We start from the raw sequence: 25,951 nt of genomic DNA on the forward strand, positions 1-25,951 counted from the left end.
CCACCTCGCCGATTCCCCCATCTGCCCCCCTTCTCCACTGGTGCTACGCTGATTTCCTTCCCCAGAAGATGGGCTGCTTCTCCCCATCCCGGGACGCTCTCCGGAATCCCTCTGGAGCCCTCCCTCTCCCCCTGGCTCCGATGGCAGTTCCCTGACAATCATATTCCCAGGCAGAACAGAAATCTCTCATTTTTAAAACAACATCCATCAACATGAGGCAATAAAGCTGAATAGTGATTATAAACTGAGCAACCTAAGGTGGCATATCACATGTAGGTCCATGAAAGTAAAGTTAAAAGGGAAACATTTGATTAATTTATAAATACCATTTGACATTTCGGCAAAACATTAATTCGACGGGCGTTTTACTCAAGACAGACCTGACTCCCATGAATTACATCCTGACTCCCATGAAGCAAGGTCCAAGAAAGTACACAGGTAGAATGGCCTCCCTTTGCCACCTCCACACACCAAGACACAAAAGCTTGCCAGATCCCATGCAGCAGCTATGCACAGAATCATTTCATTTTGGTATTTTGAGTCTTAGGGTTGCAGGATTTGCACATACAGCAGCATGCCCCTCTTACTTTCCAAAATGCGGGTGGGGGCGGCGGCAATTCAGAACAAGAGACAGCTTCCCCGGGCAGTGTACCCCTTCCGCACACACTTTGCAAAACACCATCACACACCTTCACCAACAGGTTGCTCTTACCTGTCATATATGGGGCCTTTGAAAGTTGGGTCATATTTTTGGGGTGTCCCTAGGAGGGGAAAAAGAGAAAGAAAATATGTACTAAGTTAAGCAGTTACAGAAGGCAGGAACAGGATAATTGGGAAATATATTGATTTTAAGTACATCCATATTTTGGGACGTTCTCAGGTAGAAGCCTCACTAAAATGAACAGAACCCTGCCTTCTAAGCAGTGTGTGAGAGGGAGAGGGGTATTACATAATTTCCACAGAATCACTGACGGGCTAAACGTCTCCCATCTACTGTCCCTTGCCTCCAGGAACAACTTAGCCCCAGCCTCTCATCTGTGAAGTTTGCTCATCCACCACCTTCAGAACTCACACTTTGTCCAAAAACACTGTTGTATATTTCTCCCCTTGATTTCATTGTTTTATCTTTTTGTAAACCGCTTTGAGGTTTTCCCCAATCAGGTGGCGTAATACATTTTATGAAATAAATCAATAACAAACACATAAGAGCCTTTCCATACAAACCCCAGCCCATGTCCATGCAATTAGATTTGTCAGTCTAAGCCATAGGTAGGCAAACTAAGGCCCGGGGGCCAGATCCGGCCCAATCGCCTTCTAAATGCGGCCCGCGGACGGTTCGGGAACCAGCATGTTTTTACATGAGTAGAATGTGTCCTTATATTTGAAATGCATCTCTGGGTTATTTGTGGGGCATAGGAATTCGTTCATTCCCCCCCCCCCCCAAAAAAAATATAGTCCGGCCCCCCATAAGGTCTGAGGGAGAGTGGACCGGCCCCCTGCTGACAAAGTTTGCTGATCCCTGGTCTGAGCTCTCTCATTTCTCTCCCCTCCGTTGCCTCGGGACCCTCAGCAGTTGTTATCGTCCAGTCCCAAGCAGCCTGAAAGTCTAAGGCATACACCCTGCACCCCATGCCCAGCTAGTCTATTGCATTGAGTCACCCTATAAGCTCCTCTCCCTCCCTCTTGGTTAACCGACTGGGAGGGTAAAAAGAGGGAGAGGAATCATCCCAGCCAAAAGCAAAGCAGTAGCTATGGGGATGCCCTGTCACTGCGCACAAGAAGCAGGAAGGGAAATGGGGGAAGCTCCTCCTACACAGAAGGAGCAAAATTCTTTGCAAATTTGAATGGAGAAGAGTAAGCCACTCAGGATACGCTCCTACATGGATAGACAAAGGAGTAGGTGAAGCAGGGAGTCTGTGTTTCAAAGCTAAGCAAGTGAATAATCCCAGGAATAGCTGCAGAACAGGTTCTCTGCTGGTGGTTCCAGGCTGTTACTGGAAATTTTCAGGAGAGAAACACACACAAAAATCTCTCAGCGAGGGATTCTCATCAGAACTACATCTTAATCTGTGTTTACCCAGGAATTGGTCTTCAATGGCTATCCTCCAGAACACATTTTTATGCACTTATTTAAATGTATAACCTGCCCTATCATATGGGTTTGGGGGCAAGTGATAAATGAAGTAATGGTAAGGAAGAGAAGCCTCTCCACATGTGCAGAGTTCCTCTTCCACACTGGAAAGCCAAAACCACGAGCCTTCACACATCATGGGTTAATGGCAAGCCCATCTTCTAGGTTATGCCTTCTGGTGCAGACTGGAGAACCTCTCAATTTAGAAACTGGAGTGATCCCCACCTCCTTCACCCTGACTGAACTTTCCCAGCCCAGCAAACAGTTACTCCTTTCATCCGCAGGCTGCAATGCCTCCCATTCACCAAATAAGATTTCTCTGGTTAGACACCAGCCAGTGAAGCAAAATACTTTTCTCTATACCAGCATAGACCCTCCAGCCGAAAAGCCCTGGAATCGTTGCAAACCTCAGATATTATTATCTGCTCTAAAGTGCATCTGCACGACAGGCCTGAGGTTCCAGGAGAAACAGACAGGCTGGAGGTAAAGGCAACATCTTTTTTTTACTTTGCCCCACCTCCCAGTTGCACTTTCAGTGGGTACAGGCCTCCTCTGTCATCACTACTATTGCCTCCCCTTTGCAAAGGCCCTGCTGCAAATAGAGATGGGAGTCTTGCCAGCCTAATTTTACACCCTCTAAAATGACATCATGTCCCCCATCCACCCTGACTCAAAAGGGGGAAATTCTGAGTGAGCTGAAGTTCATTGTTCAAGATTCTTAAATCAGGTATTACTTTAGAATGCAAATAAAATGCAGTATGGTTTTTCACCACACACATCCTTACGATTCTTTTCAAGTATGTGTGTGTGGGGTTTGGATATTCCTCAGATTTCAATTAAAAGCAACCCCTATAGACAATTGATATAATTTCTTAAAGCAGCCTTAACTTGCCACTTTAGCTGGGCAACTGTGAACGCTGCCATTTGCTTAGAATAGGTTCCTTATATGTAATATTGGGCAAAATACAATACTAGCACCCCAGGAAAATGACTGGGGACTCCAGGTGGCGCTGTGGGTTAAAGCCTCAGCGCCCAGGAAAATGACTGGGGACGCAGGTGGCGCTGTGGGTTAAAGCCACAGCGCCTAGGACTTGCCGATCGAAAGGTCAGCGGTTCGAATCCCTGCGGCAGGGTGCGCTCCCGCTGCTCGGTCCCAGCGCCTGCCAACCTAGCAGTTCGAAAGCACCTCCGGGTGCAAGTAGATAAATAGGGACCGCTTACCAGCGGGAAGGTAAACGGCGTTTCCGTGTGCGGCTCTGGCTCGCCAGAGCAGCGATGTCACGCTAGCCACGTGACCCGGAAGTGTCTCCGGACAGCGCTGGCCCCTGGCCTCTTAAGTGAGATGGGCGCACAACCCCAGAGTCTGTCAAGACTGGCTTACCTTTTTATGTAATATTGGGCAAAATACAATACTAGCACCCCAGGAAAATGACTGGGGACTCCAGGGCTAGAGGTAAGGTCAGATATTCAACTGTTCTATTGATTTCTTTCAACAACTCTCTTGTTTCATTCTGCCAGAGTATTCACTGCCAATGCAGTTCCAGCAAATGTATCCTCTCCAAGCTGGAGGAAATTCTTGGTTTGGTTCCCGTTATATGTGGCTTTACATATACACCTCCTCCTGTCCTGGGTGGAAAACTCCATTTCCACAGGTCTCCAAGAAAACAGAGGTTTCAGGGAGAGGCAGAAAGGGACACACAGTTTTCCACATCCCTGAGAACTACAGCAACTAGCCATTCCTTCCACCCCGATTCAACGTTTCATACAAATACAAGTGTGGCACAAAATTAGCCTGTGGCTGATCTTAGCATGAGCCACAAAGGAATTATGGACTGGCAGCACTCTCAGCCAGTGAAGGGAAGACTGGAAGATATCCAATTCTCCCTGTTAGGAAAAGCGGGGTGGGGACTGATGAGTGAGCTACTCATTTAACTTCTGGTGGGATAATTGCCAAGGGTAATCAAATAGATTTGAGTTCCAAAGTATGTCCAGAAGAAAAAGCCACTTCCACTTCAGCATCTTCACCCCCACATAGTAGCCATAATGTGGTAAAAGAAGTCCTGGAAGACTTGGTTGAAGTCTCCCCAGGTAGCCAATACTTATTTTATTTTATTATTTTATTTATTTAACAAAATTATTTACCAACTACTCACAAGCAGAAAAACAGCTGACAAAAATTAAGGCAAAGTTAATTATTTTTTTCTATTAAGAATTCAAAATATAATTAAAATCAATAGCTAAAATGAATTATATTCACTTGAAACAATGTAATCTGGATGAGCAAATGAATTATGTCAATACAGCACAAGTGCTAGTATGGAAGCAATCCCGCGGAAAATAACTTTATACAGTACTAAGGTTTTGGTGATAAGATAAGGCTAAGATAAAGCACAACATCCTCGGCTATGTTGTGGAGAAGAGAGTACAAAATATTCTATTAGACATTTGGGGTGGGCAGGAGGTTATTCTGATGGACATCTAACAACATCAGCCAGGCTTAAAGACTGTGCTTTATTCTGGAGGACAGATACTCAAGAAAATGGTTCAGTGTTGGGGAGGAAACACCCTTCAATATTTCTGATGCAGAACACTTTGTTTTCAGATGAGGCATGCATTTGCCACAGAGGTATCAGAAGAGAGATTTCTCCTGTGTGAGAGAAAAGGCAGAATCTGCCTCTTTCAAGATACGCATAAGTCACCGGCCAATTTTATAAGCACGGACATATATTTAAACCTGCTGCTCAGTTCATCTGGGGCACTTTTTAAAGTTGCTTTAAATGTTCCAATTAATTAATCCGGCCAATGAATTGATTGCTGCAGTCCCAATTACCTCCTTGGGAGAAAAGGTGTTATATATAAAAGTAAACAACAAACAACAATGACAGCACCACTGTCACTGTTTCTCCAAGTTTCTCCATGGGCAGTTCCCAGAGAACATGTGAAGGGGGAGACTTTATTGCTACTATCAGGATACTTTGTTCCAGGGGCCTGTGGAAAAATGGTTGCCGTTTAAGTGTTGAATTCCCTCCCCACTCCAGTATTATTATTACATTATTATTATTATAAGCCAGGAGTACACCAGCCAGAGGAGGGAGTTGGGATAAGAAAAGGGGCTGGTGACTGTGTGGGTTTGTGTATATATACATATTGTGTCTCGCCAGAATGGTGCATTATCTCCCGCTTGGACTACTGCAACGCGCTCTACGTGGGGCTACCTTTGAAGGTGACCCGGAAACTGCAATTAATCCAGAATGCGGCAGCTAGACTGGTGACTGGGAGTGGCCGCCGGGACCACGTAACACCGGTTCTGAGAGATCTGCATTGGCTCCCAGTACGTTTCCGAGCACAATTCAAAGTGTTGGTGCTGACCTTTAAAGCCCTAAACGGCCTCGGTCCTGTATACCTGAAAGAGCATCTCCACCCCCATCGTTCAGCCCGGACATTGAGATCCAGCGCCGAGCGCCTTTTGGCGGTTCCCTCATTGCGAGAAGTGAGGTTACAGGGAACCAGACAGAGGGCCTTCTCGGTAGTGGCGCCTGCCCTGTGGAACGCCCTCCCTTCAGATATGAAGGAAATAAGCAGCTATCTTCTCTTTAAAAGACATCTGAAGGCAGCCCTGTTTAGGGAAGTTTTTAATATTTAATGTTGCATTGTTTTTAATGCTTGATTGGAAGCCGCCCAGAGTGGCTGGGGAAACTCAGCCAAATGGGTGGGGTATAAATAATAAATTATTATTATATTATATTATATTATATTATATTATATTATATTATATTAATTATATTATATTATATTATTATTATATAAAATAAAAAAATCCTTCCAGTAGTACCTTAGAGACCAACTAAGTTTGTTATTGGTATGAGCTTTTGTGTGCATGCACACTTCTTAAGATACGAAAGCTCATACCAGTAACAAATTTAGTTGGTCTCTAAGGTGCTACTGGAAGGAATTTTTTTTATTTTGTTTCGACTAAGGCAGACCAACACGGCTACGTGTGTGTGTGCGCGCGCGTGTGTGTGTGTATATATATATATATATATATATACACACACACACACACACATATATATATATATATATACACACACACACACACACACACACACATATATGTATACATACAGTACACGGCCAACAGTTTGTAGTTCCTTAGCCTTGAAGGGGTTATCCTGGTTCCCTTCCCCATAGCTAACCCCTGGCCGCCCCTACTGCTGCGAGTGCGCAAAGAGAGAGAACAGCGGCGCGTAGTTTTGGAAGCATTCTTTCCGGAACTCGCAAGTTTCTCTGCTTAGACCGGGCGCGCGTTTTGGGCAAGGGAGGCGGCGGCTCGCCTACATTCCTCCCCGGCTACTGCGCTCCCCCAGACTCCCAGAAGGCGCCTGCGTTCCAGAGCAGCTTCGCAGCCCCGCTGGGGATAGAAATCCGGTTTAAGGTTACGCGGAGCTGAGCGCCCGGTGGTACGTCCCGCCGTAAGAGGCGCGCGCCCACGGCCGGGAGGACTAGTGGATCAGCGGGAATAGTATTTTTAGTAAGCCCGTTTCCTAACCTCCACTCCAGAGGCGCAGAAACAAACTGCACCAGCAAGGACTTAAAATTGCGCACTGGGGGCGTCCCTAGCCCGGGAGGAGAGGAAGGGGCTCTTCCCTTCTTCGCGCCCTCCCCACGTCCACTGGAATTATTATTATTGATCCGGTAGCTGAACTAGTTCCCCCTCCCCCTGCCCCATTGATTGAACCGACGCGTTTGGCGCCAGCTGCCTCTTTCTGCCCAGAATTTGGACTTGCTGGGTGGCCGGTCTTAGACGGGAGGGACGGCGGTGCGCGCTCCAACCCGGGTTGCACCAACAGCATCTGGCGCAGCTCGCGCTTGGGGGCACCTCGGGAAGACGCCGCCAAGGCCGAGCTGCCTTGCGCCCCAAGGCCCAGCCCCGCCTCGAGGGTTTGCAGCTTCGCGATGGTGGACGCCGAAGCCCCCATAGCGGGGCTGCGCGCGGCCACCTGCTGCCCGCACCCCCTCCCTCCTCGGAGGGCTCAGGGGTGGCAGCCTGGGGCCTTACCATGCTTGCCATAGTAACTCTCCTCTTCCCTCGCCATCCCAGCCGAGTTCCCCTCCTGCTCGCTGGCTTGCTTTCCTTCTTTCTCTCCTTCTCACTCACTCACTCTCTCTCTCTCCTCCCTCCTTCCCCAGTCAGCTGCCGATCAACCGCCCAATGAGGCGCCTCGGGGGCCGAACTGGCCAAACCTGTAAAATACATTTGGAGGAAAGCAAAAAAGAAAAAAAAAGAGGCGGCACGCCCTTGCCTTGCAAAGAGCAAGCTGCTTTATTTGCAAATAAAGTATTCGGAGGCGCCTTTCCACCCACCCCAATCCAGGAACTGTTACAGAAAAGCAGCAGAAGCAGCGGACCGGAGGGAAGCTGCCTCCGGGAGACCCTCTCCGGATCAAAGACGCCCCGCCCCAAGCCTTTTTGCACAAGGGAGGCGTTGCACGTGCGACTCGCTTCTCCATAACCAACAGGGTTGCTCTCTGTTCACTGAGCAGCTCAGAAAGAACGCCTTAAGTTCAAGACAAGAAAAAGAAAGCCAATCCCGACAAGGTGGGTTGGGGGGGGGGCGCCGGCACTGGGCTTAAATATTTTTCCAGCAACCAAGCTCACTGTGTGACCTTGGAGTAGCTAACTTTCTCAACCAAGTAATTGCCCTGAGCAATCTGGAACAAATAATTATGTCAGGCTAGCAGTCTAAAGAATGCAAGACTCCCTCTGTTGGGCACCTGATTTTCCCTTCTGCCTCTCTCTTTCCACTTCCAAGTTACACTCACTCACTCACTCACTTTGCCCCAGGCCTGGTTCCCACAGCCACCACTCACACACCTACAGCTTCTACCTAACCAGGGGGCCAGGATGCACTGGTATGGTACTGAGCAGGCGCCTTGAGTTAATCACAGTTGCAATGTGTGTAAGGGTGTGTGTAAAAAGGTAAAGGTAAAGGACGAGTCGCAGACAACTTGGGGATTGTGGTGCTCATCTTGCTTTACAGGCCGAGGGAGTGGCGTTTGTCCACAGGCAGTTTTTCCGGGTCATGTGGCCAGCATGACTAAGCCGCTTCTGGAAACCAAAGCAGCACACGGAAATGCCGTTTACCTTCCCACCGGAGAGGTACCTATTTATCTACTTGCACTGTTTGGCGTGCTTTCGAACGTCTAGATTGGCAGGAGCTGGGACTGAGCAACGGGCCTCACCCTGTCGCAGAGATTCGAACCGCCAACCTTCTGATCAGCAAGCCCAAGAAGCTCAGTGGTTTAGACCACAACGCCACCCGCGTCCCCTAAGGGTGTGTGTACATCAGTGTATTATTTCTCAAACTTGTGTCTCCAGCTGTTGTGGATTACAACTCCCATCATCCCTAGCTAGCAGGACCGGTAGGGATGATGGGAGCTGTAGTCCAACAACAGCTGGAGGGCCAAGTTTGAGAAACGCTGCTGTACATCTGTTTGTGGGCTGCAACCCATGGGTTGGAGACATGCAGCAAGATGAAGGAACAAGCCCAACGTGGGCTGCCAGCAATGGGCAGGTCTGTGTTTCCAGCCACTCTCTTTTTCATCCACACTGTGTATACCACTTGCTAGAAACCACTGTAGTGCTTGGACCCCGCTTGTGGGCTTCTCCTGGAATGGCCACTGTGATTGCTGGAGGAGATGGGCCGCTGGCTTGATCCAGCAAGGCTCTTCTTATGTTCTTAGGGCAGTTTCCAGGATTTGCTGCTCCTTAAATTGTCAAGCACTACAGGGTGAGCTCCCATTGCTTGGTCCTTGCTCCTGCCAACCTAGCAGTTCGAAAGCACTTCAAAGTGCAAGTAGATAAATAGGTACCACTCTGGCGGGAAGGTAAATGGCGTTTCCATGCACTGCTCTGGTTTGCCAGAAGCGGCTTAGTCATGCTGGCCACATGACCCGGAAGCTGTACGCCGGCTCCCTCGGCCAGTAAAGCGAGATGAGCGCTGCAACCCCAGGGTCGTTCGTGACTAGACCTAATGGTCAGGGATCCCTTTACCTTTACCTTACTGGAGTTGGAGATGTCATTGGCTTAAGTTGTAAAACTACCATAAACAGATCAGATGAACAGTGCTAGGATGCCTTTTCATGAAATTAACCAAAACCAACAATTAGGCCTGGGAAAATCCCATGGGCTCAGCATGCTCAGACACTTAGAAATTTGCACTGACACCTAAAAACATCACCCAGGAATCTGAAACACTTTCCAGCCCTGCACCTAATAATACTCTTCCACATTTGTTATGCATGCAACTTCTGAGCATGGTAAACGCTTCTCATATGTTTTGTGTAACCCTTACAACCACACTGTGTGTAAAAGCCAGCATTGCTATCCTTGTTTTGCAGACAGTGCGGACTGGCAGCTAGGAGATAACAGCTTGCTTCAAGCCATCCACTGAGTTTCTGGTAGAAGTGAAAGTTGCCCCAGGCACTTCCAGAACTGTAGCCGTGTTTGTGTGTGTATTCCTCATTTACTAAAGCACATAATTGTCTTTTTCTTCAGGTTGCGTGTTCTACAAATCAGTTACACTCGAGGTCTAAAAAAAGGTAAAGGACTCCTGGATGGTTAAGTTCAGTCAAAGGTGACTATGGGGTGCGGTGCTCATCTCGCTGTCAGGCCAAGGGAGCCGGTGTTTGTTGGCAGGAGCTGGGATAGAGCAAACCGCCAATCATTGGCAAGCCCAAGAGGCTCAGTGGTTTAGACCACAGCGACACCCACGTCCCATAAGGTCTCAAGGTCTCCACACCACTGTGAATAGGTGTTATCCTCAAACTGTATGTCAAAGCAACAGCCATGCACTACACAAGGGGTTGATGTGGGCTTTGGGGCCACACATCCCATGCCTCTTGGGATAGTTTGAGCCTACCCTCTCACTTACTGCATGGGCAATGGCAGCAGCAGGGTGGTGGGGGTGTTAAGAATGCCTTGGAAGTTCCTGATGCAACCTACACTACAGCTAACAAGCACAGGGGATGCGGGCTAGAAGTTTCTCTTCTAGTGGAGGAAGGGAATCTGAACCCCCTTCCTCTCTACATTTTGTTGTTGTTGTTTATTTGTGTGCGACTCTTCGTGACCCCATGGACCAGAGCATGCCAGGCACTCCTGTCTTCCACTGCCTCCCTCAGTACTTATCACAGTTTGCATCACCACTGCTTAGAAAGCACAGTCTTATATCTGAAACCTGTTTAGCTGGGCAAAGGGGATGTGGGATGTCAGCCCTGGGCTGTCTCATAGTTGCAAGGAGACTGCAGGCCCACTATTCTAGGAACAGACTGAGAAAGTATATCTGCATATTTCTGAAGGCAAGGGTGAAGTGTGTTATCTAATTTTAGATAACCTGTGTCTCAGGTATGAAAACAGCAAGGAAACATCCATCTTAGGAGGCCTTGGTTCCTGGGGCAGCAATCAAAGCAGTCCACAGTAGTCAGCAGCAATGATGGGATGGCATATGCTACCATGCTGAGAATGTGTTAGCTGATCATTTATTTATGAAACGTATTTATCTCTCCGGGGGTAGAACGGTATGGCAGGAAATGCCCAGCCCTCCTGGCCCAAATGCTGTCACCTGCTCTGCTTCCGATTCTGATTTTGGAGCTGGGGGAGTGCTTTGGGGAGGGGTTGTTCTTGATCAGGGGCTAGGCAACCTGAACCTTGTCTGTAACTTTAAGAACTGCTTGGGTTTGATTCCTCCTTCCTATTCATTTCTCCTCACCTGTCATGTCTTTCTGGATTGTGAGCCTGAGGGCAGGGATTGTCTTATTTGACTGTTTCCCCCCCCTAATCCACACCTTTCTGGCTAAAGGGCAGGGTATAAATGCTGCAAGTAGGTAAGTAAACAAATAAATAAAAGTCCCTTTTATGTAAAGTGAAGCACAGAAAGAGACTAACATAAACAGTAACACCGTTAAAACAGCTAAAACTACCGATGTTGAAGGATTCTATTAATACAAAAGAGCAGCAGGAACTTCTAAGATTCTGAGTTTCCAATAAAAAGGAAAAGCTATAGTAAACCTTTACTTTCCCATGACATTAAACACAAGCAAGGAAGTGACTTTGCAGATCCACTTGGGGGAGAGGATTCTAAGGCACAGAAATCTTTCACTGCAGAAAGAGCGTCTACTTTGTGCCCAGAACACGAGTAAAGCCCTGCTCTCTAACCAAAGGGGGCAGGGAGGAATCTTAAGAGAGGACAGCCAGGTGGAACTTTGCGGTACCCACCAAAACTAGGCAACTTCCCCCAGTCCTTAAAAAGAAGGGTTTCCCCATTTAGTTTGAACAACCAACTGCAGCTGCAATGTGCCTCCTTCTTCTTAATGCAAATACCAAGTGCAGGAAAGCAGAGTCAGGACAGGTCATTCTGCAGCACAATTTTCAGCCACTGAAAAAGGAAGTTATTCTGCTATGAAAAAGTTCTATTGTCAGAGGACCCAGAGGGCTCAGCTTCATAGGAAGCACCCATCAGCCCAAAGTAAACATTGCTGGGAACTGCTCCCAGTTTCCATTCATCTTGTTTTATAGCCACTTACAGATGAGCCTTTGGATACATTTTCCTAGTCTTTTTCTGACCGTTCCTAACCGGTGGCGCTGTGGGTTAAACCACAGAGCCTAGGACTTGCCGATCAGAAGGTTGGCGGTTTGAATCCCCATGATGGAGTGAGCTCCCGTTGCTCGGTCCCTGCTCCTGCCAACCTAGCAGTTTGAAAGCACATCAAAGTGCAAGTAGATAAATACCATATTTTTTGCTCTATAAGACTCGCTTTTTCCCTCCTAAAAAGTAAGGGGAAATGTGTGTGCGTCTTATGGAGCGAATCCAGGCTGCACAGCTATCCCAGAAGCCAGAACAGCAAGAGGGATTGATGCTTTCACTGCACAGCGATCCCTCTTGCTGTTTTGGCTTCTGAGATGCAGAATATTATTTTTCTTGTTTTCCTCCTCCAAAAACTAGGTGCGTCTTGTGGTCTGGTGCGTCTTATAGAGCGAAAAATATGGTAGGTACCGCTCCGGCAGGAAGGTAAACAGCGTTTCCGTACGCTGCTCTGGTTCACCAGCGGCTTAGCTGGTCACATGACCTGGAAGCTGTACGCCGGCTCCCTCAGCAATAAAGCGAGATGAGCGCTGCAACCCCAGAGTCGCTCACGACTGGACCTAATAGTCAGGGGTCCCTTTACCTTTACCTATCCCTGACAATTGGTCCTACTGGCTGCAAGCCAATAGGAACTGTAGCCCAGGGAAAGTGATGGAACTAGAAGTCACAGACCAAACAGAAGTGTGGATGAGCCCTGTGAAACCAACACAAAAATAAAACAACAATAAAACTCAGCCAAACCTGGAATAACAGCTCCATTTTATATCAAACTATGTGTATTAACAACAGCTTGAACTGCAGACATTATCTCCTGCTAATGTTTATATTCACGCTGTGAATAGCTTCTTCTGATGATTTTTGCTGTTAAAGGCCCAAGAGCAACCCAGGGCTTTAGTTGATATCCTCTGCCTATCTTTTGATGCCTATCTTTTGGGAATGAGAACACACATGTTTGGGTCTCTACACTCCTGCTGACATCTCCTCTACTGGAGCAGGTGTGGCAGAAGCACTTCCTCAAAGAGCCACAACAACAAGAGTCCCAACCTCACTATCTATTTTTAGGAAGAACAGTTGGTTGCCCATCTCCCCCACCCTAGACTACCCAGGAAGTCAACTGACTTGTGTTGGGGCTGATAGCAACATCCATGAAGTCAACAGATTCATGCATCTTTTATTTGTAACATGCTACTTGTTAGGTGTCATTTGTGTAGATTGCTTGAACATCAACAATGCAGAACATGTGCTGAAACTCCCAAGATGGCCAATGGCACCTACGATCCCAACAAAGAAGATGGGGTCTTCCTCCAGCTGCAGCTCTGGATCAGATCGTGAATCTACTTGATTGGGACTTCACAAATCTTGTTCTCTGCTTTCCCCCTCTTTCCCCCACCCTTCACCTGAGAAAAAGTCTTCCCAAGATTCCCAAGGTATATATAAATGCAAATAACTTAAATTGTAATTATTATTGGCCATTTCTGTAGTGCTTTTTTGCCATACAAAGTGCTTCACAGACTTCTCTCATTTACCCGGTTAGGCAAGTCACTATCAGTCCCACTGATATTATTATTATTATCAGTCCCACTGTACAAATTGGAGAACTGTGGCCAAGAGGCAGTGGATTACCCAGGGACACTCACCTACAGTTAAGCCATATTGATCTAGCTGCAGGACTAAACTGGCTCCTAGCAGCTCTCCTTCTTAGCCAACTCTTTTGTTTAGTTCCATGCACAGCATCAAGTAAGCACAATCATTTTCTGTTAACTAGGCTCATGCAGAAGGTGGCAGTGTATCCCTAAATAGCAGTTTCTGGAAATGAGGAGGGTGTGCTCAGGTCCTGCTCGCATTTCTGTAAGAGCAGGATGCTGCACCACTTGTCTTAGGCCTTTGACCTGATACAACAGGGATCTTTTTATGTGCTTAGATGAGGCCTGACTTAATTACCTACAGGGCGTAATTTGTTTTTAAAACCACTGTTCCTTGCTGGCTTTACACACTTAAGATACAAACCCTTATCAAACCATTCTGAGATATTGGCACAAGAGTCCCCATTGAGATAGCGATGGATACCATGGGAAATTCAAACACCCCGCTGAAACCCCCAATAATCCACTGTCATCCCAATGTTGTTATTCTTTAAAAATGAGGTTTGGGCACTTGTGGGGGTTGTTGTTGTGGGGGAATGGGTGGCGCTGTAGTCTAAACCACTGAGCCTCTTGGGCTTGCTAAGCGGAAGGTTGCTGGTTCAAATCCGTGCAACAGAGTGAGCTCCCGTTGCTCTATCCCAGCTCTCGCCAGCCTAGCAATTCAAAAGCATGCCAGTGCAAGTAGATAAATAGGTCCCGCTGCAGCAGGAAGGTAAACACTGTTTCCATGTGCTCTGGCACTCGTCACGGTGTCCCATCGCACCAGAGGCGGTTTAGTCATGCTGGCCACATGACCCGGAAAACTGTCTGTGGACAAACGCCGGCTCCCTCAGCCTGAAAGCGAGATGAGCTCTGCAACCCCCTAGTCACCTTTGACTGGTCTTAACCGTCCAGGGGTCCTTTACCTTTTTACCTGTTGTTCAGTTGGGGGGGGGCTGTTGGAGTCTTCTTTCAGTCTGTGTTTATTTGTTTTGTCTGAGCATTGCCTGCTTTTCTTCTGCAACATAGGTATTTCTAAATGCCCACAAGTTTATTAGAGTTCTACATGCAGCACCAGATTTTTTTCTTACTAGTGGACGCCAGTGGTGTGTGTGAGTCATGGGCTGGCTCATAGCTGCATGGTCAGATGCAGGGCATTCTTCTGTGGCAGCTTTTTTTAATTTTTTAAAAAAGAAGGTTGGGAATCCCTGTCTTAAACTGTCAGGGACATATCCTGTTCTTGTCTTAAGGCACGATTTGCAGGACTGGGCAGCAGAAAGGATAAGCAAAGCCAGAAAGCGGCCAGGGCATGGATGTGGCTCTCCATAAGTCACTAGACTTCAACTCCTATCAAGCCCAGAGAATGCCCAATGGCTCTTGAAAACCAAGTGTGTCCACAACCATCAATGTTAGAATATTGTGAGGAAAGACAGAAAGCTGCCACAGAAGAACGCCCTGCATCTGACCATGCAGCTATGAGCCAGCCCATGACTCACACACACCACTGGCGTCCACTAGTAAGAAAAAAATACCGGAAGTGAAGCAACAATGCCAGGAATTAGCAAACTCAGGGGAGGAACCTATGAAGAGAGGTTGGTGCCATGGAAGACTAGGCGCTACTTCCTGCCTCATGCCCTCATTGCCCTGAGCCAGGATATCTGATGGGCCACATCTGCCTCTCTGGGTTTGGACATCCTGTTGCTGCTGCATGGTAACTCCTTTTAAACCAGCTACACCAGGTTAGCCCTAGCTGTCCTTCACCAAAATTCAACACACCCACCCTGCCTTTCAGCTTCTGTTCTACATCATTGTTGTGGCGCCCGCTGCAGCACCCTCTTGGCTTTGCGCCCAGTCTGGGCGAACCAGCTGCGCTCGCCTAAATCCGCCTCTGTTCCCCAAAATCTCTGCCAGGCTTCCTCAACCTCGGCCCTCCAGATGTTTTTGGCCTACAACTCCCAATGGTCAGGGATGATGGGAATTGTAGTCTCAAAACATCTGGAGGGCCGAGGCTGAGGAAGCCTGGCTTAGGCCCTTCCACCGGAGTCCACTTGGATAGTTCCATCTCCCTTGGTCCTCTCTACCCTGCTCCAATGGGAACTTCAACAAGGCTAGAGAATCCAGTGTTTGATTCTAGGGTCTTGTATGCCAAGATTATTTTATCTGTCTGAGTTACAATCCTTCTGGAAGTCCACAAAATGGGCATCCAGACTCGGCCCAGAATCCTGCCTTGCCACCCCTCTTGGCACTGCATGTTCTCACCATGTGGGTCAAGTTGCCCAACAAAGGGAATTAGAAGGCAGCAGGTGAGTAGAGGAGAAAATCAAGGACCACTCCAAGAGGCATTAGCAGCCATGGGAGCTGGAGGGATGGAGGGGCAAGCTAAATGTGATGGTAGAACCCAGAACCCAGGGTGCATCCCTACAAAGTGGAGAGGGACAAACAAGAAGGCCCATGGCAGGGGAGCCATGTCCCTCCTCCGCTCCACAAATGCTTTTAAGCCTAGCAGGGGATACATCCAGGAATGGTGTCTCACCAAAGAAACACAGCTTGGGGGCGAGTATCAGTTTCCATGGGGAAAGTATGAGTCAGGGGAAATATTGAGCTCCTCCATTCTTACTTGCCAATGCTCTGCCTCAAAGCTCTGCCCGCTTTTCCAGCCCTACTTTGTTGGGAATCAGCAGCAGCCCAACACTGACACACAGGGTGTCCTTTTGGCCCCAAACTGCATGCAGATTCTGTGGCTACAGACAATGCAGCTTGTTGTCTATATGGCACAAGCGAGTGTTGCTCTGCGACATGAAAGCTCTCTCTCTTTTAAAGTCCTTGTACTTAGGAGAAGTGGGACGCAGGTGGCGCTGTGGGTTAAAGCCTCAGCGCCTAGGGCTTGCCGATCGAAAGGTCAGCGGTTCGAATCCCTGCGGCGGGGTGCGCTCCCGCTGCTCGGTCCCAGCGCCTGCCAACCTAGCAGTTCGAAAGCACCTCCGGGTGCAAGTAGATAAATAGGGACCGCTTACCAGCGGGAAGGTAAACGGCGTTTCCGTGTGCGGCTCTGGCTCTGGCTCTGGCTCTGGCCAGAGCAGCGATGTCACGCTGGCCACGTGACCCGGAAGTGTCTCCGGACAGCGCTGGCCCCTGGCCTCTTAAGTGAGATGGGCGCACAACCCCAGAGTCTGTCAAGACTGGCCCGTACGGGCAGGGGTACCTTTACCTTTACCTTTACCTTTACTTAGGAGAAGCATGCACCACGAGAGCAACTTCAACCAGTCACAAATGATACAAGTGTAAAATAAAACACTTTCAGGAAACCCGGTAGGTATCAGGTGCACACGAACACACTGCAAATTTCTGTTTTGCTGCTTGCAAACAGAATGTAAATTTCACATGTGCAAATGTCGAAGTTTCAGCTGCTTTCAACATTCCCAAACTCTCCAACCCATCTGGAGGCGGCAGCTTCCTCAGTTTTTAGGGGAGGGAGGGAGAAGAGCCGTCCCACACACTTGTCATGAGGCTGACAAAACAGATGAGGAGCTAAATGGAAAATGGCTTAGCTAATTAAAAGGAGCAAATGTGCTTCTAGACAGCTTTTAAGGCTTTTATCTTTTATCGGCTGCTCAGCCAGGATCAAAAGACCCACCAATTGCTTGATGGAGGCCTTTGCTGGTTCTAACAACTACTCTAGGTCTTCTTGGCACACTCCTTGTGCCAAATCACAGGGAGAAAGCTCTGTAGTCTCACTGAAGGTGAAAGGAAAGAAAAGCAGAGGGTGTAATTCTTGCAGCTATATATCAGAGACCTGCAACTAGACCACCTAGATTCTTTTTCAAAGCTGAAAAGCAATCAACGGGGTGCAGAGCAGGAAGCAGACTAAATTGGACCCATTTCCCTCATCAAAATCCTCCCCTCCTAACCACTCAGAACTTGCTGTTAGCTTATCTTGAGAAATAACTCTGGGAGGATGGTTTTGATTGGGAAAACAGCAAAGGGAGGAGTTAAAATGCACCTCTGCTATCACTATTCAATTTGCTGCTTTAATATTTGAAAAGGATTCCAGTAATGGATCCCGCTGTCACATCAAGCCCTGTTTTCATTTTTATTATTATTTATTGAATTTATATACCACCCTATATAAATTCAGGGTGGTTCAGGAAGCATTGTTCCACCAGATTACCGGTGATGTTAAGAAGCAACAGTTGCTGAAATTCTCCTTTTGAGACAGGGCGGATAAAAATCAATGATTTTTTTATAAACAAATTAAAAAACGGATTTTCTTTATTTAAATCAGATTTTTAAAATAAAATGCTTTTGGAGGAAAAATCTTTCTAAAGATAGTTTTCTATTTAAGTTACCGTATTTTTTGCACCATAACACTCACTTTTTTCCTCCTAGAAAGTAAGGGGAAATGTCTGTGCGTGTTATGGAGCAAATGCCTGCGGGTGGCGGGGGGGATCTGCTGCAGTCGTGAGCAGAGGATCCATGGTTCCTCTTCCTTCCCTCCTCCGTGGTTACAAAGCATGGATCCACAGAAAATGAATACTGTAACAAGTTTAGAAATGGATGGAAAAATTATTCATAAACCCAATGAGATCAACAATTGTTTTCAAAGCTTCTTTAAGAAATTGTATGCACAAGGGCCAATTAACGAGCAAGAAATAGAAGAATTCATCAGAAAATACGGTTTACCAAAAATCTCAGAACAAAGTAAAAGGATCTTAAATGAGGAAATAACAGAACAAGAAATAGAGGGTGCCATTCAAAATATGAAATTGGGAAAATCACCAGGACCAGATGGCCTGACGGCCAAATACTACAAAATGTTGAAAGAATGGTTGACACAACCATTGAAGGAAGTCTGCAATGAAATTTTGAAGGGGAAAAAGGCACCTGAATCGTGGAAAGAGGCTTTCATCTCACTTATACCGAAAACAGAGACTGAGAAGAACCAGGTTAAAAACTACCGCCCTATATCCTTACTCAATGTGGATTACAAAATTTTTGCAGACATTTTGGCAAAAAGATTGAAAAGAGTTTTAGCAGAAGAGATTCATAAGGACCAAACAGGCTTTCTCCCAGGTAGACATATGTCAGACAATGTGAGAAACATTATAGATATTTTGGAGCTGTTGGACGTTGACATTAACAGGAAAGCAGTTTTGATTTTTGTGGATGCGGAGAAAGCCTTTGACAATATTTGTTGGACTTTTATGAAAAAGAATCTCCAAGGGATGGGGGTAGGCCAAGGTTTTGAAAACGGTATAGGTGCAATATATTCTCAACAAAAGGCCAAATTAATTGTAAATAATGTGGTAACAGAAGAAATATCCATAGAAAAAGGTACACGACAGGGTTGCCCAATATCCCCTTTGCTTTTTATATCAGTCCTGGAGGTATTGTTAAATATGATTAGAAAGGACCAGTTGGTTAAAGGAGTTCAGGTCGGAGTTAGACATTATAAATTAAGAGCATTCGCAGATGATCTAGTATTGACTTTGCAACAGCCAGACACCAGTACCAAAAGAGTATTAGAATTAATTGATACATTTGGTAGTGTAGCAGGTTTTAAATTGAATAGACAAAAAACGAAAGTGTTGCAAAAAAATTTAACAATGGAAGAAAGAGAGAGTTTTCAGAATGAAACAGGCTTGGAAATAACAAAAAGGGTAAAATACCTGGGGGTAAACTTAACATCCAAGAACGTGAACTTATTTAAGGACAATTATGAAAAATGTTGGTCAGAAGTTAAAAAGGATTTGGAAATATGGTCAAGGTTGAAACTTTCCTTGTTAGGCCGAATCGCTACTATTAAGATGAATGTATTGCCTAGAATGTTGTTTTTATTCCAGACGCTGCAGATTGTGGACAAGATGGAATGTTTCAAGAAGTGGCAGAAAGATATATCAAAATTTGTCTGGCAGGGCAAAAAGCCCAGAATTAAATTTAAGATTTTAACTGATGCAAAGGATAGAGGGGGGTTTGCCCTGCCGGACTTAAGACTTTATTATGAATCAGCAGCTTTCTGCTGGTTGAAACACTGGCTACTTCTTGAGAACACTGACATTTTGGACCTGGAAGGGTATGACAATAGTTTTGGCTGGCATGCATACTTATGGTACGACAAGGTAAAGGTGTATAAAAGTTTTAAAAACCATATTGTAAGGAAAGCATTGTATAACGTTTGGATCAGATACAAAGATTTGCTGGAAAGTAAAACCCCTAGGTGGGTGTCACCAATGGAAGCTAGGGAAGTAAAAAAGCTTAATATGGATTCTAAATGGCCAAAATATCATGAAATTTTAGAATATGATGGTGAAAGGGTGAAACTTCAGAGTTATGAGAAACTAAAGCCTAAGGTTCGAGATTGGCTGCATTACCATCAGATAAATGAGACATTTAAACAGGACAGGAAAATAGGATTTCAGAAAGAGAAGTCAAAATTAGAAACAGAACTGTTGGAATCCAATACTAAGAACTTATCAAAAATGTATAACTTGCTGCTAAAATGGAATACACAGGATGAAACGGTGAAATCAGCTATGATTAAATGGGCACAAGATATCGGTCATGATATTATGTTTGCTGACTGGGAACAGTTATGGACCACCGGTATTAAATTTACTGCATGTAATGCATTAAGAGAAAATATTATGAAAATGATCTACCGATGGTACATGACCCCAGTCAAGCTTGCAAAAATTTATCATTTGCCTAATAATAAGTGTTGGAAATGTAATGAGACTGAAGGCACTTTCTACCACCTTTGGTGGACCTGCCCAAAGGTTAAAGCTTTCTGGGAAATGATCTATAATGAAATTAAGAAGGTCCTTAAGTGGACTTTTCCTAAGAAACCAGAGGCTTTCCTCTTGGGCATGGTGGGCCAAGTGGTGTTAAGGAAGGATAGGACTTTCTTTATGTATGCCACTACAGCAGCAAGAATTCTACTGGCAAAGTATTGGAAGACGCAGGAACTACCTACTCTGGAAGAATGGCAAACAAAGGTGATTGACTTTATGGGACTCGCCGAGATGACGGGCAGAATCCGGGACCAGGGGAAAGAGACAGTGGAAGAGGACTGGAAGAACTTTAAAATATATCTTAAAAATAATTGCAAAATTGAGGAATGTTAGGATGTCAGGGGGTAAGAAGTAAAGAATTGCAGCAGTAAATCAAAAAACTTAAGGAATTTTTATGAAAGGGAACAAAGATAATGGACTCAAGGGTTGCTAAAGAATTATTAAACAAGGATGCAGGGATGGGGAGGTATGGGGAAGTCAGAGAAAGAAGGGTAAGAACCGATGAGTATGATGCGATACTGTTTTACATTGTTCTTTATTATATGTGTGGAAATTAATAAAAATTATTATAAAAAAAAAAAAAAAAGATCCACATGGATCCTCAGGATTTTTGCATTGGGCTACTCCAAACTCACTGTCAGATCACATGTCTGTGGCCACAGCATGAACCACAAAAATCATATATCCACTATTTCGTTTAGAATATTTTTTTTCTTGTTTTCCTCCTCTAAAAACTATGTGCGTGTTATGGTCTGGTGCGTGTTATAGAGCAAAAAATACGGTACATTATAGTCCAAAGGCGCTATCCCCACAACACCTACTCACTATGGGCCCTACAAAAGCAAACAGTCTAACTGGTCAGCGTCTAAAAGATATCAAGCATCAGAACAACCTGGCCACTATAAGGAAATTCTGCCCTTGGTATGTTCATTTTGCACCTTTCCATTTTGATTCTCTGGCCCTATATGTGCACAAACGTATTATCCCAAAATGCAGACGTGCTTTTACACTTGCAAGACTGGATGTTTTGCCAGTACTTGAGGGTCGATTCCAAAAGATCCCACCTGAGAAACGTCTTTGCCCCTGTGGAGACGGTAGCATCGAAACAGTGGCACACGTCCTCCTGTCTTGCACTCTCTACAAAGACCTGAGGAACGAGATCATCACCCCACTTGTACTAACCATCCCAGGGCGCTCAACCACTGCCACAATGTCCTTTCTTCTATCAGATCAAAATGAGCAGATAACAGCAAAGGTTGCTAGGTTCATAGCAGGGGCAATCAGAATAAGGGCCACTAACTGACGGCTGATTCAGGACTTTAAATTGTGCTCTTATATCAAATTCCCCTTTCTGCATATACTGTAATGTTTTATTGTTGCTATGGCCATTGGCTAATGTGAATAAAGTTTTTATCTATCTATCTTGTTGCTATTGCTATAGTCCAAAGGCTATTCATCAGGAAATAAGGATTTGTTTTAAGTTTTCTATGTGTGCTAAAACTCAGTCTTAAGTGTTTTTTAAAAAACAAAAACAAAAAACCCGTTGAACCACATCAGTTAACAAACATGGATACATATACTATAATGTTATTGTTTTAGTTAAATTGTTTAAATTGTTACCAATGATTATTTTTCCTTCCAATGAAATACAGCAGAAAAGTTGTCCAAATATAAACAGTTAACTTATTAAACCTCACAATAATTTCATACAGATAGGTAGCCGTGTTGGTCTGCCATAGTCAAAACAAAATAAAAAAATTCCTTCCAGTAGCACCTTAAAGACCAACTAAATTAGTTATTGGTATGAGCTTTCGTGTGCATGCATCAGGAAATAAGGATGTATCTTCAGCGTGTATCTGAAAAAGTGTGCATGCACACGAAAGCTCATACCAAGAACTAATTTAGTTGGTCTTTAAGGTGCTACTGGAAGGAATTTTTTTATTTTGTTTTAATAATTTCATAATTATCTGTCTATGTATTTCTAATAGTATAACCAAATCAGTAATTTTTGATATAACTGTAAAAACTAAATCAAGTCTTACTGACTAGTGTTTTAAATCGTGATTTAAATCGATTTGATTTAAATCAAATCCACCCTGTTTTGAGATAATGAATAAAGGCCCAGTTTAGGGCCTCAGTCTCAGAAGAGGCAGCATGAGAGTTTCTGGATGTCTCAGTCTTGTTTCTTTGTTTGCTTGAGGTCAAGAGGCCACTGGGGGACAGGTGCAATGGGCAAAGAGAGGCATTAAGCATCCTGCTGTACATTGGCCAGCTGGCAGACCTGGCCAGGGGGCACTTTTGTTTCTTCTTTAATGCCAGGAATCAGCAATGAGTGAGTGCCTCTCAGCTTTGCCCTCCCCCCCGCCTGCCAGAGAGCAATGGCAACCAGCTCCCTTGCATGCGAGAACTGGAAGCCCAGCATCTTATTCCCCGAGTCAGGCTTGAGGCGTGGCACCTCGCTCTTTTAAGAATCTCTCCTTCCTATCATTTCTTGTCCTCTTTTTACTTGAGAAACTGCTTCTAGGTGGCACACTATAGGGCAAGCTACACATGGTGCCAAGGTACAGTATAGCAGTTTTCCCCTGAGGTTTTTTCTTGTGGGTACAAAACGCAGCCTCTAACGCTGCAATCTGGAATGGACACATCCATTGGTGTGCCAAAGGGCTGCTTTGCAATCCTTTCCCTTCCAGCAATTTCTCCGCTGAAAATCAACCTCCCCAAGCTGCTTTTTCTCCCATGTGGGAGAAGCAGCTGAGGCTGGATTTCAGCTAAAAACTGCCAGTGGTGAAAGGATTAAAGGCAGTCTCTCTCTCCCTCTCTCTCTTTCCTTTCTCTCTCCCTTTCTCCCTCCCTCTCCTCTCCTCCCCTGCCTCAATGTCCCTTTTCTATTTTTTAAAATGCTTTTAAATGAGAGTCAGTGTGGTGTAGTACTTAGCACATGGGTAGGCAAACTAAGGTCCAGGGGCCGGATCCAGCCCAATTGCCTTCTCAATCTGGCCTGCAGACGGTCCGGGAATCAGCATGTTTTTACATGAGTAGAATGTGTCCTTTTAGTTAAAATTTATCTCTGGATTATTTGTGGGGCATAGGGATTTGTTCATTTCCCCCCAAAAAATATAGTCTAGCCCCCCCACCAAGGTGTGAGGGACAGTGGACCGGCCGCCTGCTGAAAAAGTTTGCTGACCCCTGGCATGTTGGACTAGGACCCGGGAGACCAAATTTCGAATCCCCACTCAGCCATGATCACCTGCGACCAAGTGAAGATGCCTGGGAGCCAGAATGGTGCCTGACATCTCCACCATCTGTGGTTCATTGGATCTGGACTGTTTTCACACACTAATACTCACTCCTGTAGAATTTTATCAGTTATATTTTATCTGCACGATCAGATTGAATTTCAGGAACCAATTAGATTTTTCTGTGCAGCCTGAGCAGGAGCAGCCAGCAGTAAGGGGGGAAAAGGTAGGAATAGGCCAAAATCCATATGGACAGTCCCTGGATCAAGTGACATTCTTCATTAAATTCTCAAAGCTCTTAACCTAGCTCCAGGTTGTCATCTGAACTAGCCAGATGTTTGACTGAGAACCAATCACAATCAGTCCATCCTTTGAAAAATAAGACTTTAGAGCTGTCTTACCCAAAAATGGCAACTAGATGTTATAATAATAATAATTTATATAATATTTACTTACTTACTTACTTACTTACTTACTTACTTACTTATACAGACAGACAGACAGACAGACAGACAGACAGACAGTGGTACCTCGGGTTAAGTACTTAATTCATTCCGGAGGTCCGTTCTTAACCTAAAACTGTTCTTAACCTGAAGCACCACTTTAGCTAATGGGGCCTCCAGCGGCTGCTGCGCCACCGGAGCCCAATTTATGTTCTCATCCTGAAGCAAAGTTCTTAACCTGAGGTACTATTTCTGGGTTAGCGGAGTCTGTAACCTGAAGCGTATGTAACCCGAGGTACCACTGTACATACATACATACCCCGCCCATCTGACTGGGTTTCCCCAGCCACTCTGGGCAGCTTCCAACAAAATATTAAAATACAATAATTGATCATATATTAAAAGCTTCCCTAAACGTTCTGTTTTGGCGACTGTAACCTTGGTTTTAAGAAGCCATTTGGTTCCTAGCTTATATATCTGAGTTTTCTAACACTGCATGGCTGTCAAAACTTGTGCTCCTCAGCTGATGATGAATGATCCAGTCACTGCCCAAGCTATTGTCTTAAGAAAAAGAAAGTGAAGTCATGCGTGAGGACAGAGTGATTAGAAGCAAGAATGGTTTTAGGGCGGATGTGGGTGGAAGAAAGGCAGCACATCCTTGTGTGTGAGAGAGAGAAACCCAGAGCGAAGCACAATTCAGAGGCAAAGCAACTCACTAAAACAGAGGCGGAAGGCCTTAAAGGAGTCCGCCTGGCACCCCACTGGTCACGTCTACATCTTCAGCACATGATGTAAGCACAACAACACTTCCTTCAAGGAAAGAGGAACTCCCACTGCCCACATTGCTCTGAGAGCAGCAACTAGAGTCAGGGTAGCAAGTGCCAATACTGGGGGCCTTCAGTGGAGAATTTGAAAAGTTGAGCAAGGGGAATTGGGCCAGCCTTCCAAAGTGCCGTTCTGCGGCCACAACAAACCCCTTTCCTTTCTGGTTGGCACTGGTGGAAGGGGCAGGCTGCCTCCTCGTGCACCATATTTGGGCACAGGACCTCCTGGTACGGACCCTCTAATATAGTAGCTTAAAAGTAAAAGTAACGGGACTCCTGACCATTAGGTCCAGTCACGGACGACTCTGGGGTTGCGGCGCTTGTCTCACTTTACTGGCCGAGGCAGCCAGCGTACAGCTTCTGGGTCATGTGGCCAGCATGACTAAGCCACTTCTGGCGAACCAGAGCAGCGCACGGAAACGCTGTTTACCTTCCTGCCGGAGTGGTACCTATTTATCTACTTGCACTGTGTGCTTTCGAACAGCGCCATCCACGTCCCTGTAAGTAGCTTACAATCAACCAATTCAACCTCACTCTCCTCTATCACTTCCTTAATCCGCTTCAGGCAGTGAGTTTAGAAAAGGCCTTTTGATGGAGCGTAGATAAAAGAGAGCTGCCTGCTGCTCTAGTTCAGAGGTTCTCAAACTTTTTTCCCTGGGCCACACTTTCAGAATAAAAATTTGCTCGTGCCACACTGAACTTTTTCTTGATAAGAAATACATTGCACAACAAAAAGAAACAACAACTAGCAGTGCTTGATTTATAACATCAAACACAACTGCTTTTTAATATGATAATGGGACATCTGGGGAGTATAAAACAATGCAGCTACATAATAACATGAATCATTCCCAAAATGTAATGATTAAACGAACCTCTTACATATGCACCTTATGTATACAAACTCAATGAGAGGTGCGAGCTTGCTTTTTAGACTGTTGTATTTTAATATTCTGTTGGAAGCCGCTCAGAGTGGCTGGGGAAACCCAGCCAGATGGGCGAGGTAAAAATAAATTATTATTATTATTATTATTATTATTATTATTATTATTATTTTGCAGGGTAATCTCATTTCTATGAGGTCCAATTTGAGACAAACCCTCATGTCCTCATCACCACAAAAAAGCCTTTCTCTTTTCTGATCTTCCATATTTATCAGAGTTCAAAATCCCTGTTCACAATATGCCATGAAGATCTGTAGAACAATAGCCAATTCTCTTGAAGAGAGGAGTAGATACTGTTTCTGGTTGTACATCCACACTACTCA

The 25,951-nt window shown here is 45.5% G+C and overlaps 1 protein-coding gene across 3 annotated transcripts in view; it reads right to left on the bottom strand.

Annotated features, from left to right (window-relative positions):
• Positions 1–25,951, bottom strand: part of SLC44A2 (solute carrier family 44 member 2 (CTL2 blood group)) — a 63,689-nt gene that overhangs the window by 36,045 nt on the left and 1,693 nt on the right. For 2 of the 3 annotated variants that reach the window (XM_079959367.1, XM_079959366.1), the window contains exon 2: positions 713–761. In XM_079959367.1, the coding sequence (XP_079815493.1) occupies positions 713–761 (49 nt within the window). Of the gene's footprint in view, positions 1–712; positions 762–7,190; positions 7,328–25,951 lie in introns of those variants that run through there. The other variant, XM_079959368.1, reaches the window with a different exon arrangement.

This window comes from Podarcis cretensis, assembly GCF_951804945.1.
Source record: "Podarcis cretensis genome assembly, chromosome: 17".
NCBI classification, from domain to species: Eukaryota; Metazoa; Chordata; class Lepidosauria; order Squamata; family Lacertidae; genus Podarcis; species Podarcis cretensis.